General features: G+C 34.2%; 2 protein-coding genes across 2 annotated transcripts in view; one reads left to right on the top strand and one right to left on the bottom strand.

The window, feature by feature from the left end:
• The window catches only part of LOC141389530 (uncharacterized), a 1,388,168-nt gene that overhangs the window by 780,268 nt on the left and 586,807 nt on the right, over positions 1–21,093 (top strand). The gene's annotated exons all lie outside the window — the stretch shown is intronic.
• The window catches only part of Osi9 (DUF1676 domain-containing protein Osi9), a 33,333-nt gene continuing 18,111 nt past the window's right edge, over positions 5,872–21,093 (bottom strand). Inside the window, exon 4 of the mRNA XM_073961142.1 lies at positions 5,872–6,946. Within this exon, the coding sequence (XP_073817243.1) occupies positions 6,654–6,946 (293 nt within the window). The 3' untranslated portion in view covers positions 5,872–6,653. The remainder of the gene's footprint in view (positions 6,947–21,093) is intronic.

Below are 21,093 nucleotides of genomic sequence, written 5' to 3'. Positions count from 1 at the left end.
CTCAGAATCGCGAGTTCTACAATCCTATAAGTTATTTTTTGACAAACCTGTATGCTGAACGAAATTAGAAGAAAATTTCAAAAACACTTAAAATCTGGCTTCAAAATGTCAGCATCATTTAATGGTAGACGCAGATTAAATTTTGAAAAGTTATACACTAGTGAGATGATCCTTATTTAGTTGCCTTCTACTTTTACTTTGACGGGAAAATCGTGAAAAGTGTGGTTTAATCACAAATCGAGAGAAAACAATAAAAGACACGTTGGCTTCAACCCATTTTTACTGATTATTTAACATAAAGCCACAGTTTCCACGCAAATTAGCTTTTAAGGCCAATATTTTTTGCCAAGTCTAAAAACATTTCATTTTATCCGAAAGCATTTCATTTGTATAATATTCAACTACATTTCGCGAGTTATTATAGTCTAAACCTTGGTTTCAACTATGTTAAATTTTCAAAAATATTGCCCATATACCCTCGTTAGCCTAATGCTGAGGGTATAAGAATTTCTTTTAGCAGATGAAGCAAGAACACTTCATATTGGATTAAATGGAGAGCGGAGGAAACAAACTCAGTTGCGATTGAATAAAAACACGTGCTTTGGATGCAAATTGGACTGCATTCTATTCTCCTCTTAAGGCTTAGTTCAAGTGGAATCCCAAATGGTTAGTTAAAATGCAGTGCTAATGTAGTGCATCTTTTTGGGGGTCATTTTATTGTAAAAATCATGAGGGAAAATGCATAATTTGGGAGTGAGCCAATTCTTTATTAAGATACCTTCCCAGGAGGTCAGAAATGAACATTTTCTATCTATCCTCAAGCAATAAAATCATGTTAAACATATCTTCACCGTAAATACCCGAAGTTGTATCACCAAAAAAATCAAAATTAGTTTTTTAATTGAATCTAATATATAAGACTAAAATACATGCTCTTGCAAAATGTCAAGCTTCTACGTTAAAAAATTTCATCCTATCCTATTCAAGAAAAGGCATTTCGGAAAATGGTATAACATTGCAGATTTGGTTGTGATGACGGATCCCAAAACCAAGCGTTCACGCGGTTTTGTTTTAATTACTTACTCCCATTCGTATATGATTGAAGGCGAGTATATGGGATATTATATACTTGCCTTCTTAAGATTAATATTTCATAAAACATTTTTCCATTTTATAACGTTTTTTGCTTCTTCTGCAAAATTATTATTTTGCAAGTTACGACTTTTGGCATTTATGGTGACGATATGTATGATTGTTTAATCACAATCTATGCATGATAATTTCAATATGATATTTTTCTTTCGAAAGTATGCAAAATATTCTTATAATAATATTTAAACACTTCTGTGTAAATTTGCCGTACGGATGCACATGAAACTTTTCAAAATTTGAAAAAAGAGAAAATAAAAACATTTTGGCTATGATATGATACACATGAATAATTACAAAATATATGCATATAAATGTATACTTGTATACTTATGTACATTAGACTGGTTTTAACTCAAAGGGAAAAAATCCATGTCTAAAATGTTTAGTTTTATTAGATTTTAAGATTTCCAAGGTTTGAGCACGATCGGAATATGCTAACAAGTGCCACTGTGACCTCAAAGTTTCCACAGCAATTTGTATGGGACCAAAGGTGAATTTTCACGAAAATGCTCTATAAGCCACATTTATTGTCCAATCGATGATCAATTTTTACCAGTTCATTTCTGTGGCTAAACAAGTAATCCTGAAAAATTTTTAAATCGGCTGGATTTTAATATATGGCTATATTATAGTGCCCCAATTGGCCAAATATACTATTGGAGCAATATCAAAAAATCCGACATCGCTTTTTTTTTAAAACCACCCTAATGTACCTACATCAATGAACCAGAAATAACTACCAGCAGCAGAAAATTGTGTGCAGCACATTTACAATAAGGTCATAGTTATGGTATAGATATTCATGCGTACATAAGTAAAAGTGCATACGCCCGTATAACCTACACTTCATTGTATGGGCTGATAAAGGTTACGAACAGTTAACGACAGACCAAGTACCACCTTTATTGTATGACTAGCATGTGCCCGCTACTTGGTAAATATTTCATGGAAAAGTGCATGCGTAGACTAATATAAGATCAACCACACCGGCAAATCCGAAGGACTTAAGATTTTATCTATTTATTTTTTTTAATTCTTACAAGTTATTAGATTTCCTTCTTAACTAACTACTAACAACAATAGTATTAATGTAAACATCACAAGTGAAATGGAAAAAGGATTTCATGTATTGTATGGTCCGAACATGTCATGTGATTGAATTTGATCCAGAAATAAATTTGCCAAATTTTATTGAAATAGGTTTAGATTTCTTTATTTTCGCCCGATTTCATGTATTCGCACATTTTGATGGAATTTGGAAAAGGTGTATATATGTATATCTTGATCAAAAATACCCGACCATGCCCATTTTTATACCCTCCACCATAATATGGAGGGTATATAAAATTTGTCATTCCGTTTGTAACACATCGAAATATTCATCGGAGACCCTATAAAGTATATATATTCTTGACCAGGGTAAAATTCTAAGTCGATATAACCATGTCCGTCTGTCTGTCCGTCCGTCTTTGTAATTTGGTATGTGTTTGGTATTGCAAATGGGCTATATCGGTCCACGTTTTGATATAGTCCACATAGAGCGGTACCTCCCGATTTTCGGTATTTTGAAGGTTCTGGCCACAATAATCTACCGAATTGGCTGAAATTTTGTATGTAGTCTTCATTTAGGGTATAAAACTTTCCATATGAAATTTGTCGGTTTAGGTCAACGCCTTCATATAGCCCCCATAGAACGGTACCTCCCGATTTTCTGTATTTTGAAGGTTGTGGCCACAATAATCCATCGAAATAGCTGCAATTTGGTATTTAGTCTCCATTGGGGTCTTCTTTGAGTCCAAAAATGGCAGCTGCCCTCACCCTAGATCCTACAAAACAGTTCATTTGTATGTAAATATTAGGAAAAAAACAAGCATTTACCCTCCCCCCCCCTAGAACGACAAAAAAAGCATTCCTGGCTACGCCCATGCTTCTCCTATACCATATTTCTTTGAAAATGCTATATTTACAATAATTTCGAATGTATGTGTCTCCAACTTTACCTAGTTAGACTAGACTAGACTTGACCACGCCCACTTTTTAAAATATGTTACATCTACAAAATTACTGAACCAATTTTCCTGAAATGTACAGGGAGGGTTCGCGGTACTTTCCATATGCGATATTAAAAAATCGCTATAATTGCAAATATTACGAATGTATCGGATTAATCTACAATTCAGCTACTTCTTTGGGGCCTAAAGACCCGACCACACCTGCTTTTTTTTTTAAATACGTTGTATCTACAATACTACAATACCAATTTCAATGAAATTTGCAGCAAAAGCTCAAGGTTTTTCCTTGAAATTTTATGATGATGCGTCTATCGTTTGCAGGCAGCCAAAGTTCGATGATGGGCTATATAGGCTCACGTTTAGGCATAGTCCCCATATAACGGTACCGTCCGATTTCAAGTATTTTGTCACATTTTCAAACCGAATTAGCAATAATTTAACATTTAGGGTTTCCAGTGATCAACAGACATACACTCCAATAATTATGGGCATAGGTCCATGTTTTGGTATATCTTCCCCCATATAACGGTACCTCCCAATTTTCGGTATTTTGAGGATTTTAGCTGCAATTTTTTACCGAACTAGCTGTAATTTGACTTTTGAGGTTCTCAGTGGTCACGAAACCTCTCTACTAAAAATCGTCAACATTGGTCCATGTTTTGGTATAGCCCCCATATAACGCTACCTCCCAATTTTCGGTATTTTGAGGATTTTAGCTACAATTTTTAACCGAACTAGCTGTAATTTCACATCTAAGGTTCTAAGTGGTCACTACACTTCTCCACCAAAAATCGTAAACGTAGGTTCATATTTTGGTATAGCTCCCATAAAACGATACCTCCCGATTACCGGTATTTGGAGGATTTTAGCAACAATTTTTAACCGATCTCGCAGTTATTTGACATTTAAGGTTCTCAGTGGTCACGAAACTGCTCCATCAAAAATCTTCAACATAGGTCCATGTTGTCAGTATTTTTGAGGATTTTAGCTACAATTTTTAACTGAACGAGCTGTAATTTGACATTTGAGGTTCTCGTGGTCGCGAAGCTTCTTCACTAGTGCAGTGGTTCTTGTTTTAGTAGAGCTCCCAAATAACGGTATCTTCCGATTTTCGTTATTTTGAGGGTTTTAGCCACATTGTTTTACGGAACTACACGTAATTTCAAATTGAAATTTATACTAAACTTAGATAAGGTTCCAAAATGGACCCCATCGGTCCACGCCGGATAAGTTTAGATTAGGACCTGCTCTCGAATCGCTTTAATGCAACACCTTGTATTCACTGTCCCCTATACGATGGTTCAAGTTTCATCAGGGGCAAGTCCATACTTCCTGAGAAAATAGTCTGAAAGATGCTAAAAGCCCCTATGACACCGTTTGTAGTGGTTGGAGCGCAAGATAACTCTCGAACTGATCGGCCGATTCGGTCCAAAATTTGGCCATCGTAATATTTTGTCCATACTTCGATTAAGTTTGAAGATAAGCCATATCTGTTCACTCCTTCAGGTACCTCCCCCACAATAGTTCAAAAATATTCGGAAAAATTGTGAGCACGATAACTCTTGAAGGAAAGGACCTATTTGGTCCATACTTTACGCATCCTAATGTATCTACCAGATATAGATCAGGTTTGAATATGGACTATATTTGACCATTCCTTCGGATACTTCCCACACAAAATTCCGGATAAGTCCACTCTAAGACCTGCCCGTGACTAACTTTGATTTCTGTTGAAGCAACATGCAATCGCTGTCTCAATTACGACGGTAAAATTTTGTCAGTGGCAAGTCCCTCGTCATATTTTTTCAAAACTAAGTTTCAAGGGGTACTTCTCCCCAATGTTTAAAAAATGTAACTAAAATGCTAGAACGATATCACATGAATGGGGCAACTAATTTGGTCCAAACTTTGGATCTCCTAATATTTTGTCAAAATTTAGTTTAACTTCTATATCGGTTCTCCCTAAGGGTACCTCCCCCACCAAGGTTTAACATTTGTTTCTTAGTACAATTAATTCCTAATCCACACTTTTGTCGGCAAGTTCAAATGTCCAAAAAGGGCCACACAATTCTGAAGAGACCTTAAATACATCTGTCCGTAGGTGAGAGTTTCACTTCACATTGGCTGAGGGTATATATCTGTCGGCAAAGCCGACTGACACTTTTTTACTTGTTTTTTTGATAACTTGAGTTACCCTCATTATTGAACCAATGGTATGGATTGAACCTGTACCCAATACCCACTCGTAGGACCTAAAGTACATATTACCTTGTCAAGGAATCTGGAAACTTATTGCCTTTCGTGTTCTTATTGTAGTACTAAAATTTGAACGTTACACATAAAGGTCGTTCAGTAGTGGAATTCTGTAATTTGAGTTACCGACAAATATAGGTAAAAGTAAAACGCAAAATTATTAATGAAAATTTTCGTTAATTACCGAAATTATAAGCATTTTAATGTTACCGATTTTTGTCGGTAACACGATAAATGAGTTACAGAAATCCACTATAGGATACGTTATGGAAAACTCAAAAATGTCATGCGTTCCAAAAGTCCACTTCAGTGTACGAAAATGAAATCAAAACAATATACTGAATAAAAAACATTAAAATTAAAATAAGACAATAAAAAACCGCTCATCTTGGAAAAAAATATTTTTTTTTTACATTACTACTTCTTCTTCTGCGTAAATTAAAACACAGTTTACTTTTTATAAGTTTTGCATTTTTATTCTTTTTAAATCGTTTTGAATGCATTCAATAAAGCTTTATAGTAAAAGTGAGAGTGGGTAAGAGATAATAGCCTATACTGATAGTAATAATAAAAACAAAAACAATTGTAAAAGTATGAACTAGATACTTCTTAGTTAGCATCAGTTATTCCAGAGGATTAAAGAGGTATTCAGTGAGTGAACCAAGTCAAATTGTTGTTGCAGTTGTGAAATAGTACACAGTAGTAAATGTAAAAAATGAATAAGTATGCTTGTGTGTGTAAACATTTGTTTTAAACAATTATGCTATTGTGGGTTTTACGTTATTTTGGTAGAGGCTTAAAAACTATTGTGATACAACAAAAAAAAATTCTACTATTTTTTTGTTTTTTAAATTTGTGTATTCCTAAACAATGTTATGGACTTTAATGCAATGAAAAATACAACAAAAACATGGCTTTTAGTTTTTTTTTAAATTTGTTTCCTATAAATTGTTTAAATTACATGCACTTCAATAATAAATTATTTAAAATTAAATCAATAAATAAATACAAAAATAAACACTTTAATAAATAAATAAATTATCAGGATGTATTGCACTCCCAGAGGCTCTTAGACATTAAATATTAAAAAAATATATATTTATTATCATTGAGAATTTCGAGGAAAATATCTAGAAAAAATCCATATTTTCCAAGAATTCTACAACTTTTACTTTGTGCTAGCCCATTATTGTACTATGCTGCTGTCTGTCGCCCGCAATTTGCTGCTAACGTCATTTATTGCTTGTAAGCACTGTAGGCCAAATTCTGAGCATCACGTAACGCACGTCCATAACTGTGTTCTTCGTAGTGAGGATGTGATACTACTTCATAGTTCTCTTTCTTTTCCAACAATTTCTTCAAGCCAATGATGGAGGATAAAATCAATGCGATTTTACCGATGACCAAAGCCTTGAACGACAACAAAGCCAAGAAACCAATTGCCAAGGGTAGTAATGCGGCCATTTTCAATTTGAAGAGCAACAACAAGGGCATCAAGTACTTCTTCTTTTCCTTCTTTTTGCCACGAGCTGTAAGGAGAACCAAAGAAACAGAGAACAATTAGCATAAACTTAAAAAAAAAAACAACAATTTGCAATGAAAATAGAATAACAAACAAGACAAGAAAAAAACTAACTATGATAAGGCCAGTAGCATTTCCGATAAAACGTTTTCAGTTTCAATGTCATGGTGACTAAATATTTTACATAACTTAAGTAACAATATTTAATATTAAGTAATAATGATTATATTTGTTTCGGAAAACATTGTTTTCGTTACATAACTTTTGACATGGACGAAAATTTAATTACATTCAAATATCACTGACTTCTCAGACATTATGTAATTAAAATATTGGATTATTCAAGGTGAAAATATATTTAATTTATTTTCCATTATCCGGAAAAATCGATTATCCGTAATGACTCCGGTCCCGACCATGACGGATAATCGAGGTCCGACTGTAATTTTCTCCTAATGAGTTCATAATATCCATAAATCTGAATATTGACAACACATAGGAACACTGTTTATGTATTATATAAAACTCAAATGGCGTTTTACAACCGATTTCTTTCGTGTTTGTCTAAAAAATAACTAAACCAATTTTCCTGAAATTTTCAGAGGGCTTTACCTTAACTGAATGGCGTTCGTACGAAAATACATACTTGTTGCCTAAATACGGTCTGCTGTACGCCCCGCATTATAAGCCCTACACGACACTGTGATAAGGGGTATTATGCCTTTGTTCATTAGTTTGTAACATGCAAAAGGAAACGAGAGTTCGTTTTAAGAATAAGGAAAAGGATCCAAACATAATATGTTTGGGTCCAAACAAATATATGTTTGCAACATTTTGTAACATATCTCAATTTGATATGTTTGGGTAAAACATATCTTTTATGTTAGAAAATTTTTTTCATTGGTGGAGAGAGGATGTTTGTCAACGAGAGTAATAACAGTGCTCTCGCGGCTGTGGAATGCTGTTTTATAATGAAGAGTTGTGTGTATTGTAGAACACGTAGAAGCGAAGAAGGGGGCTTTGGTGACATGTATGCGTCAAACTCGCATGTTTCTTGTTTTGTTGTTGTTAACCAACTTAGCAGGAGAAAAAGAAAAGAAGAAATGATATGTATTATTTTTTTTCTTTCTTCAGTGTTTTAGCTGCCTTTGTAGAGTCAAGACGGTAAAGTGAGTGAATAAATCAGTGTTTTGTGTTTTCTTAAAGAAATTGTGCTTTTTAGTAAATTAAATGCCCAATACATTTTATAATTGAATCGGAAAGTTGAAAGGAATTATTTTATTGGACAAGGAAGAAATCGCATTTAATATTGGTAATTACATACATACTAATGTGTATCTGAAATATGGCATATCCATATTTATTTATTACATTACATATTCATTTGATTCTAGATGCCGATTCCCCGCTGATGATTTCAACTATGAGAGCAATTTGTTTTATTTCACAACTAAGGAGAAGTGTTCAACTACGTTTCTATATATTTTTCCTTTTTAAAAGTGTGACTATTTACAAATTATTTCAATCAGTTTTTCTTTTATTAAAGTGTGTTATGTATTTCTTTGGAATTTTGTATGTACCTATGTGTTTGTTGTTCCTTTGCCTTTTAATAAACAACCTCAACATTTGTTTGTATACCAGGGGAAGGCATTGTGACTCACAAGAGAGCCCATGTGCTCTAAGTGAGCGTAAATTTGTTATCGCTCACGGCCTGTGTAGATGCTAACACATTGTGAACAACAACAAATTTACTCTCATTGAGAGCACAAGAGAGACCCAAAAATGTTCTCTGCCTCACTCTGGTGTATACTATAGAGATAGCCAGTGAGTTCTTACTGAGAGCAAGCGAGCACATATTTCAAAGTGTTTTACATTGAATTTTACGCTCCCTTGCTCTCAGTAACCGCCCACTGGTGCATGTGTTTGTTTTTTTTTTTGTGCCTTTTGGGTTTATATTTTTTTGCACTCAAACATATAAAATGTTTGCACCCAAACATAAAATTGTTTCCACCCAAACATATCTTTGTTTGCACCCAAACATAAATATCTTTGCACCCAAACATATATATGTTTGCATCCAAACATATATTTGTTTCCACCCAAACGTATATTTGTTTGCAGACCCAAACATATATTATGTTTGGGACTGTTGCAAACATATATATGTTTGCTGCAAAATATGTTTGGGACATATGTATGTTAGAGAGGCCGTTTTTTTTTTGCGTGTAGAATTACATAGAATCATGTCCGTCTGTCTGACCATGTATATTTGTAAATAAAGTACATGTCGCATTTATTGTCCGATTCGTATGAAAATTGGGGGAGACTATTTTTGTATTTTTGTGGCCAAATGACGAACGAATTTGGGTAAGAATTGGTTCAGATTCGGATGTAGCTTTCATATATTTAGTGTGCCGATTTCCTGTATTTAATGTACCACATCATGCAAAAAATTGGACAGACATTTTGATGAAAAAAACTTCGCCAAATTATATTGAAATCGTGGTGGCGTTTTAAAACCGCTATTTTTGAAAAACTTTCGGATGTATCACCTTGAAAATTAGTTTGAAAAAATGGTGGTTGCATTGTAGAATAAAGGTTCTTCTTTCGGGCCAAAACACCCGACCACGCCCACATTTTAAAATATGTTATATCTCCAAAATTACTTAAACCGTTTTCATGCAATTTGCAGCAAATGTTCAAGGTTTGCTTGGTAATGTATATTTTTATAAATTTCGGAGGAGGTGGGTGTGCATCCCACGTCCTTTTTTAACGCTATATATGCAAAAGATATTACCATATTGTTGTGAGCGTTTATTTTGGGAGACAATGAGGTTGTATCCCCGACCCTAAGTACATATGTGAAGCCAAAATATCCGACCAAGCCCACTTTTTTAAATATGTTATATATTGAAAACTGATGATCAGCCCCACTGTTGTCAAAACATTATACCTCCAAAACTTTCGGACCGGAAACTTAAGTTCATTTCAGGTATGTAATTAATATTTTAATAACTTACGAATTGAAAAATACATTCCAAAAATCAGAACTTTAATTTTCGATTTAGAAGGTTTGAATTTATTCACGGTGCTCTTGAAACAACTTTAAATGGAAGGAGCTTGCGCCTGGGAAGTTTTTGCGGATTTTCAAAATACAATGATCATAGATCAGAAAAATCAAAAAACAAAAAAATCGCTGGAGCAGTTTTTAAATAAACCGCGATTGAAGTAGACGTTTTTAGGGGTTTTTAGGGTTTGACGACTTTTCTTTGAAACCGGAAATCCTATCGAAATAAGACCAAAGAAAATATTGTAGCTATGAAAATTCTCTATATGATTAACCCTTATGATAATTTCGTAGGTTTTACCGTTATTGAGATATAGAGGTTCAAATTGGGACATTGCATTGACTGGATCGCCTATTTATAAAACAATGTCATGACTGCAATTTCCCAAATTAAACTTATATATCTTGAAAATAGCACAACCTAGGAAAAAATTACAAAAGCCACTCCTGTAGAGAATTTTCACTGCTAAAAGATTCTCTCTAGTCCCATTTCGATAAGACTTATCGTTTTCAAGCAAATCGTGAAAACCTAACAAAAAAGCTAAAAATGTGACCTGAACATGGTCAATGGTCAATCCTCTAGAGAATTCTCACAGCTACAACATCTTTTTTAGCCCCATTTCGATAGGATTTGCGGTTTCCAAGCAAAATCGCGAATACCCAAAATAAACCTAAAAATGTGAATTTTGACCGCGATTTATTTAGAAATCCCCCTAGCGATTTTTTCTTGTATTTGGATTTTTTCTCACCTATGAGCATTGCTGTTTCAAAATCCGCAAAAACTTCTTAGCGGTTTTCACTAAAATTTAGTTAGGGCGCACTATGTGTGAATTTGTTTTATAAGGTAGCGATACAGTCAATGCATTGTCCCAATTTGAACTTTTATATGTCAATAATGGTAAAACCTATGAAATTATCATAAAGGTCAATCTTGTATATAGCTACAACATTTTCTTTAGTCCCATTTTGATAGAACTTGCGGTTTGCAAGCAAAAACCCCTAAAAATGTCAACTTGAATCACGATTTATTTAAAAAGCGCTCCGGCGATTTTTTTTTTTTTTTGTTTTTTGATTTTTCTCATCTATGAACATTTTAGTTTCAGAATCCGCAAAAACTTCCCAGGTGTAAGCACTTTTCATTTAAAGTTGCTTTAAGAGTACCGTGCATTGAGACAAAGATGGGAAAATTTATTTGTCACTTTGCTCCATATGATTTACAATATTTTGCATTTATGTCATAAGTGTGGATATTGAACAATTCAATAAAAATATGTTCTATATACTTTGGCAAATATGTGCTTTACTATTACCAATAAAATCTTATCTAAAAAAAATAAATATTTTCTTCAGCTCCAAGCAGTTGTGACGCAAACATTAAAATGCGATTATCTCCAAATGGGAAAATAGCGTATGGAACACTTAAGCCTGACACCGACGATATGTTTTACTTAAAAACAAATAAGCTAAAACTTTCCTAATTTCGTAGCCAGAAAAATTGTTAGGAATATTGTAGTATGGTGGGACAATGCAAATAATGCTACTTTCTATAATGCTGCAACACATTCTAGAACGTTTGCATTGAATTACTACACATTTTCAATCTGCCATACTTAGTTGTAAAAATACAAATTGCCTTAAATAACAATTTAATAATTTATTTTCACTTCTTCACATTCTTTGCAACGTTCTAAGCAAAACTTCCATAACCGCAATTGATTGAAATGGGTCATTCATTCAATAGTAATAATAAAAACTCAATTATAATATTAATAAAGAAATAATTATTTACAATCAACCAAAAATGCCAATTGTTTGCCACACTGCTCATAATTATAATTACATATCTAACAGACCCATAAATATGCAATGTGTATTTAAAATACATACATACATGCTTATTTAACAGTCTCTTCTATTAATATGTTATTCACAAACGAATAATAAATCAAACAAAAATCAAGTCGTATAATGTTTTAGGTTATGAAAATAGGAAGAGTTATAGAACTATTTTGCACTATAATTAAATATGTAAAATCAATTAGTATAATAATATAATAATAATTGTTCCACAAACATCCGTGAAGGGACGAGGGCGACTTCTCTCATATCAATGAGTGCACCCCGATTCATATTGGCTCAATGATATGGACCTACTTTTTATTGCCGAGTCCGAACGGCGTGTCTTAAGACACTACTTGTAGAGAAGTTATTCATGGCTTAAAAATAAATATATAAATATAAATAAATATATAAATAAATAAATACTCAGGAAATGTCGCCAACATTACTTGGGTGCCACCGTGGCGCAATGGTATGCGCACCCGCCTTGCACGGTAAAGTTCTGCGGTTCGATTCCCAGGCCAGGCAACATCAAATTTTCAACGGTGGCAAAATACCCCTCAGTAAAAGCAAGTATAACTTTGATAATTGTAGTTATTTGTCAATAATAACTTCTTCCAACTGGAATTATTGAATATGCTTAAGGTGGAAGAGCCAATTGGATAATTATGAACACCTAACAATTGAGTTTGTTAACCTTTTATTGTTATGTTAATACTTTTCATTAGGTGGAGGTAAATTCAGCTGTCATAGCAACATTGTTAGCGATTTTATTCGCTAAACCAATATTTAGTGGACGGGAGGAAACTGCCATGGAAAGCAATAATAAGTTCAAATATTTCATTTTTTGACATGAATTCCCCTCCACTTTATGATGGAGGATATAATTGAAATTGTCATTCCGTTTGTAACATATCGAAATATTCGTCGGAGACCCTATAAGTATATATGTATATATATTCTAAGTCGATCTAACCATCACCAAAATCATAAAGTTCTTCCTGCCCCTGATCTCCACTCCGCAAAAAATAGACTAAATACAAAATTAACACTTTTTTCTATTCACTAACTTAAATTAATTGCATTACGTTCATTAGAAACAATAGTCAATTTTCCTAGAACATTGTAATTAAAGAAGTTTGTGGGTGAAAATTTTACATTTAAATATCGCTAATTTCCTCAAAGATTGTCACATCTCAAAAAATCTACTTTCGAAAAAAACACGTTTTATCCACATAGATCCACTGGTTTTTTTCAAAAGAGATCATATGGGGGGTCACCGCAGTTATTTCCAAAACATGTATTAATATTTACAATATTCCGAATTGAGATTTTGAACCTCTGGCAACACACAATATTAAATTACAGCTATCTCGGTTTGAAAATTTGACAGAAAACCCTCGAAATACATAAAATTGGGCAATACCAGCTGGACTTAAACTTGGAAATATATGGACAGTTTGTTTGCGAGTAAGTTCTAATCTTCCTCTTCTACCTTCTGGGAATACAAAAATCCAATGAACGACCAATTCGGTAGAAAATTTTTCAAAAACCCATAAATTGTAGGTGTGCTTATATGGGGGCTATACAAAAAAACGTAGACCTATTATGTCTGATTTTTTGCAAGGGATATTTTGAACCTGTATAAATGCCTGTATCGATAGCGAAGAGTAAATACCAAATTTCAGTTATTCCGTTTGAATAATTTGGCTAAAACTTTCAAAACGCCGAAAATCGAAGGGTACCGTTCTAAGGGGGCTATATGAAGACCCACAAATTTCTGTTGGAAACCCCCAACGAAGACTAAATGCTAAATTTAAAACATTCGGTGGGATATGGGAGCCAAAATTTTCAAAATACCGAACATTTGAACATTTGATTATATGTATGAAGACGTGGAGCAATACCGAAAAATATTTACCACCAACGAAGACTTAGTACCTAATTTCAGCCGTTTCGGTGGGACATTGAGGCCACAATGCATACCGAAAATTAAGAGGTGGAAAGTTTTATACCATCAATACCATATTTCAAATACCATATTTGAGGCATTTCAGCAGGATATAGAGGCCATAACCTTCAAAATATCGAAATTCGGGAGGTATTGTTTTATGGGGGCTATACGAAAGGGTGGACATATACCAACAATATTTAGGTGGAAAGTTGTATACCGTCAACGACGACTAAATACCAAATGCCAGCCATTTCGGTGTAAAATTGTGGCCACAACCTTCAAAATACCGAAATTCCGGATGTACTGTTCTATGGGGGCTTTGTGAAGGCGTATACCTAGACCGACCAATTTAGGTGGAGAGTTTTACACCCCTAACGAAGAGTAACTGCCCAATTTCAGCTATTTTGTTATGTTAATGAGGCTAAAACCTTCAAAATACCAAAAATCGGGAGGGACCGTTCTATGGGGGCTATATGAAGGGGTGGACATAAACCAACAACATTCAGGTTAATAGTTTTATACGAAGACTAAATACCGTATTCAGGCATTTCAGTAGGATATTGAGGCCACAACCTTCAAAATACCGAAAGTCCGGAGGTACTGTTCTACGGGGACTATAATAAGGCGTAGACATATACCGACCAATTTTAGGTGGAGACTTTTACGACCCCAACGAAGGCTATCAACCAAATTTCAGCCATTTCGGGGGATTATTGTAAGCACAACCTTAAAAATACCGAAAATCGGGAGGTGCGTATGGGGGCTATATGAAGGCGTGGACATATACCAACAACATTCAAGTGCATAGTTTTATATCCTCAACGAAGACTAAATACCATATTTCAGGCATTTCAGCGGGATATTGAGGCCACAACCTTCAAAATACCGAAAGTCTGAAGGTACTGTTCTATTTGGGCTATATGAAGGCGTAGACCTATACCGACAAATTTCAGGTGGAGAGTTTCACACCCCCAACGAACACTAACTACCAAATTTGAGCCATTTCGGTGTCATAATGAGGCTAAAACCTTCAAAATACCGAAAATCGGGTGGTAACGTTCTAGGGGGGGCTATATAAAACGTGAACCGATATAGCCCATTTTCAATGCAAACATCCTAGGAGTAATATAAACTTCTATACCAAAGTACAAAGATCTATCTTAAAAATTGCGAGCTGTATCTTGATTTCAAAAGAAGGACGGACATCCTGCGAGGGCAAGTCCATACTTCTTGAGAAAATGAACCGAAAGCTGTAAAAAAACCAGTAAGGCCAGCAAGTGTAGTGGCTGGTGCCCACGACAACTGTCGAATTGTAACATTTTGCGCAAACTTAAATCAAGATCCAAAATGGACTGTATCGGTCCAATCTTTGGGTACCTCCTCCATAAAAGTTTAAAACCTTTCTCTAAAATGGTGCGCACGATAACTCCCGAAGGCAGTAATCTATTTGGTCCATACGAGACATAAATCCGGTTATAATATGGACTATATATGTATGTCAACTCCTTCGGGTACCTCCCACACAAAATTTCGGAAAAGTGCAGTTCAGGACCTTCTCTCAAATCGTTTTGATTTTCCTTGCAACTAGTTGCACTCAAAGCCCCTATTACGGTGGTTTCAGTTTTTGAGCGGCAAGTCCATACGTCTTGAGAAAATGACCCGAAAGCTGTAAAAAACCCGCACGGCCAGCAAGTGTAGTGGCTGGTGCCCACTCTCGAACCGAATACTGTGTTGGTCCACACTTTGCATATCGTAATATTTCTCCAAATATTACATGAAATTCGAAGGTGGTGCTTATGGGTCCTCTCTTTCCGGTACCTCCCCCGCAAAAGTTCGAGAAACTTTTGGTAAAATTGTAAGCGCGAAATCTTATAAACGGAGAAACTGATTTGGTCCAAACTTTAGTTTAAGTGCGGTTAAGAGTCTCTTCGAGGATTCTTTGGAAATTTTTACCGAAGTTACTTCTAGTGGACCTACTTACAGCGATAATATAACTTTCGTGAGTAAGTCCATTTTCCCTGATCCAAAAGCTCTAGATTATGTGGTGACCAACTGAAATGACCAATGGGCGGCGCGATATCTATCAAGAGGAATGACCCCCAAAATAAGACCCACTTCCAAAATGGGTTATGTCGGTGCGGGAAGGTTATTCCGCAAAACTTTTTAGCTTAAATCCAAATCCATATTTTTGTCAGCAAGTTGATACGCCCAAAATTCTGAAAACCCCCCAAACATACGTTTTTTGGGAAAGAAGTGTTTCAGTTTATACATGCTGAGGGTATATCTCTGTCGGCAAAGCCGACTGATACTTTTTTACTTGTTTTATTAAATAAAAGCAATTATTTTTTCTCCTTTTTATTTCTGCGAAGTACTTAAGCAAAATGACAATAAAAACATTGACATTTCAGCTATTTTTATTTCCAAAGTAATGGTGATGACAAATAACGATAATATCGATAGCTAGCGTTTTTTTTGAAATGAAAAAGGTTATTAGACAAATAATAGAATAACTACTTAGACCACCTTTGGTAAAGAGCTAGCCAGATATGAGTTCTAAATCTCTGTGCAAGATCAAGCATGATTTGAAGTGTTTTAGTGCTTTGTTAACTCATAAAACTTAATGTTGATTAACTATTTGAGTTTTAGATATATGGACATGAAGATTTGACTCAAGATAATGTAGAAGTCGTAGAAAAAACAGAAATTGCTAACACAGAAAAAGCATTTTTTGAGTTATGCCACTCTTTGAGTAAATGAGCGATATGTGTGTGCACTAAAGTTTTAATAGTATTTCGTATTCAACAATTGAATTACTCCTTTGATTAGTAAAGTCCACCCTTCTCACAGGAAAATCGTTTACCCTTGGCAGTATCAAAAACAACATGTAGATAGTATTTCCCAACAATTAAATTAAATTGTGGCTACGAAACTCATGCATTAGACCCTGCCTTTATGTTTTCCAATAACTTAGTTAGCAGTCATTTCGAACGAGTTACAAGAAAACTTTTCTATTTGTTTTGTGACAAATGTTATTGTCTTGTTAGTTTTTATCATTCTCCTTTTCGCATTTTTATTTTGTCAATGTAAAATGATTGATTATTGCCTATGGGCAACTTTGTTATTTTATGCGATAACACTCCACAATGAAAATGGCAAAAGACAAAGGATAGCTTTTCTGACAGGCCATACCACTATGAATGAATGAATGAATTTCCCCTGGGAATGTAGAACAACAAATATATAATTGCCATTAAAAGTTTTCGATTTCATAGAAATAGTAACAGTTAGCAACATGTCGAGATGTTTCAACTTTTTTTATTGAAGATGGGAGAAATACACAACAAAATTCTACCACCATGTAGGTGTTAATGTTGTGCCCCAAAAATAATAGATAAACAAAAATAAATAATTGTATTTATTAACATTTATTTAAAGATCACACATACACCCACACACACATAAAAGGTAAAACTTTTCTTAAAGTTTATTTTACGCTTCTAGCCAAAAAAAAAAAAAAAGAATTACATTGTACATTTGTTGGCAAGAGCTAGTAAACTTTTTAAGTAAACGACGAAAAGTGTTGTAGAAGAAAGTTTGTTTGTCTTTAATGTATTTTTTGGTATTTGATTTAATGGCTATTGTATTACATACATAAATAATGATTTTCGAGGCAAAAAAAATCACACCATATATAAAATATTCAAAAGAAAATGTTCTAAAAAAGATGATGAAAAAGTGGGAAGTTGTATACGGAAGGAATTGAAAATTCGGCAAGACGGGAGTTATCATTACATTTTTCAGCGGTAGTTATGTCAAATTAAACCACATAAAGGTACTTGTCGTTTAAACAAAAATTGGTCGCAAAAATTGACGTAAATCTCGGATATTTTCGAATTTTTTTTTGTTTTTTTTTTTTTTTGCATTTTTTATAAAAAATCTCCGATATTTCGGTAAAGCCTTCAGAATACCAAAAATCAAAAGGTACGCTTAAAAGAGATATAGGAACCGTCGGACGGATAATTCTCTTCTGGCATATTTTATAACCCCATGAAGACTAAATAATAAATTTCAGTCATTTCGATGGGTTATTGACGTCACAAACTTCAGAATTACGAAAATAGGGAGGTACCGTTCTATGGGTGTTATATCAAAACGTGGACCGATATAGCCCATTTCAAATACCAAACTTCCTAGGAGTAATAGAAACTTAAATACCAAACTTCAAAGCTCCGGCAGACGTATACGGTTATGTCGACTTAGAATTTTACCCTGATCAAGAATATATATATATACTTGTTAGGTTCTCCGATGAATATTTCGATGTGTTAAAAACGGAATGACAAAATTAATTATATCCTCCATATTATGGTGGAGGATATAAATATAATTATGATTCAAAAAGCATTGAAACGACATCATAGTTAACAAAATAATAAAGGGCTGAGTACATTATCTGCTTCTGCTGCTTGCTTCTGATGGAAGAATAAAAAAGGGCAACCTAGTTCGAAATTGGCTCGGCCTTCTTTATTCTTTTATTTTTGTTATGTCAGAAATGAAGCAGGTGAGGCCACTTATGTACCCAGGCCTTAAATTCGGTTACAAAACATCGGAATTATAAAAAACTTTCCACCCTACAAATCTTCGGCGCCATATGGCATTGTCCCAAAAATGCTACAATACTCAGTGGACAGCATAAATCCATACCTAGTGGGCACCTATAGTAGATTTCTATCCCTCAAAAACAGAGCTATGAGTTGGAGACAAGTAATGGTTGTCCTCATATCCAAAGCCGATCATTTGCAGTTAAGATCATGCAAGGAGTCATAAATTCTGCTTAAAATGCTCAATATACATGCATATTCAAGAAAATAAATAAAGACATACACTCTAAACTTTTTCTGTTGAATTTCACAATGATAATGATAGGCAACAAGATGCGACACAAAAATGCGTAATTTTTAACAGCGTTGCTGTAAAATTTTAAGCAATATTTGTTTAAAATTTACAAATTTTGGGTTGCGATTTTAGACACAATTTATTGTAATTTTACGCACTTTTTTATGTAAATGTATACAAAAGAACCCAAATAATTTCAGAATGTGTTTAATAAAATCACATTTTGAATATGGAGGAAAAATTGTTTTATTTATGTAAACTCATAATTTATTTCCTTTATGTAATGAAAATTACTAATATAACTAAATATATATAAACTGTATTTAGATTTCTAAACTTTAATTCAAATTATTTATGGCACTAAATGTACAACTTTTTCGGCTTCTATGCACTTTGTTACAATTTTTATTGACTTTTATATTTACTTCACATTTTAATTGTGATTTATTAAGGAACAATATGTTCACAATGTTTCGTCCACTTCTAAAAAAGAACCGCGGGCAACTAACACGTGTTTTTGAGTTTTGTTGTTCTTCTGCTTATAATAAGCAATAATACCCATCTTTTGTTGTGCGAAAATTAGTTGCTACTGTTTGTGTTTAATTTCAATCACTTTCTGTTGCAATTACAGTTTTTGCAACACATTATGTTTGAAATTAAGCAGTTTGTGTTTAATTTCAAGCATATTCTGTTGAAACTACTGTTTTTGCAATAATTTGTGTTTGAAATTTTGCATTTTCATAAATAGCTCTATAATTTGTTAATTATTACGCACCTTCCAAAAAATCAACAAAAATCACAGTGATTTTCATTGCAATTTTCAACAAATAATTTAGAGTGTTGGTTAGCACGGTGAATGCACCCAAATTCACAATAGTTCAATAATGTGGTACCGAGATTTGGTATCCGAGTCTTAACACGTTCGCGGAAGTGAATGCTATAGCATTCCGATGCAAAATGACGTGAATGCTATAGCATTCACAATGTCAGCCAATTTTTGTTCATTTACTTGAATACAATCTTAAGTTTTGGTGATTAATATACATAATACGATTTATTTCAACAAGATAAATTCTATAATACATAAAAAATAAATAAAAACTAATTTCGAAAATACATACTTGGGTGTCATTTTTTTTCACCTCTCTGAATTTGCTTGCGTCTGCGAACGTGTTAAGGCACCACTTGTAGAGAAGTTTTTCGTGGCTGAAATACTCAGCAAATGTCGCAGATGGGTATTTTCACCGCCATTGTTGTCCGGCCTGGGAATCGAACTCGGACGTTCAGAATGCAAGGCGGGTATGTATTACCATTGCACCATGGTGGCACGGTGTTTGATTGGGGGAATAGTGAAACCTTTAGAAAACATTATTTATACCCTCAGCCTTTAGTCTAAAGAGGGTATATACACTTTGATACGACCAAAAATGTGCCTCATCGAAATAATGGTTTAAGACCCCAAGTATGTTTGTACGATATTCGTTTCAGACAATTTTGAGTAGATCTAGCAATGTCCGTCCGTCTGTCTGGCTGGTGCGCACGATAACTCTCGATCGGATCAATCGATTCGCTTCAAATTTTGTGTATCGAAATATTTTGTCCATATATGACTCAGAGATGGGTCATATAGGTCCACTCCTTCAGGTACCTCCCCCACTAATGTTCAACAATTGTCGCAAAACTTGTGCGCACGATAACTCTCGAAGGGAGTATCCGAATTGAACCAAACTTTGCATATGGTTCAAATATCAAAATTTGAAATAAGTGCAGTTTAGTGACACCTCACGAATCGTTTTGAAATTTTTTGTAACAGGCGCATAACCTCAAAACGCTGCACTATGTCGCGAGTTCAAGTAAACGGTGGCCAAATATAAAAGGAGTTGGCGTTGGCAGATGAATTTTGGTATAAATACTTATAGTTCACTGACAATGTCGAGAGCAAAACATTGGGAAGGTCGGTCCACGTTTTGGGATTGTCCCCATGCAACGGTACTTCTTAATGTTTCGGTATTTTGAATATTTTAGCTAAACTTATCAACCAAATTGGTTAAGTTTAGAGATGCGGGGTTTTCACTTTACAAAAAACGTTTCTGATAAAAGTTATGGACATATGTCCTCGTTTTGATATAGACCCCATTTCGTGAAATTTGGTGTTTAGTCTTCATACATTTGTGTGAGTTTATTCAATACATCAAAATTTTGTCGTCAAATAAGAGAATTTTTCTTAAATTTTTTTTTTTGACGGATTAGTGGTCAATAAGCGGCACATTTTTTGTTAAAAATCGAATTTTTGACTTTGTATTCTTTTCCTTGATGGTGTATTCTTTTTCGGGGACAAGTCGATACTTTTTGAGATAATGGCCCTGGAGCTCCAAAAAATCTGCGGGCACTAACTAAA

Source organism: Musca autumnalis, unplaced genomic scaffold, assembly GCF_047663935.1.
Source record: "Musca autumnalis isolate F117 unplaced genomic scaffold, ASM4766393v1 scaffold_1, whole genome shotgun sequence".
Taxonomy (NCBI): Eukaryota; Metazoa; Arthropoda; class Insecta; order Diptera; family Muscidae; genus Musca; species Musca autumnalis.
This window is presented reverse-complemented; position numbering and strand designations above follow the sequence as displayed.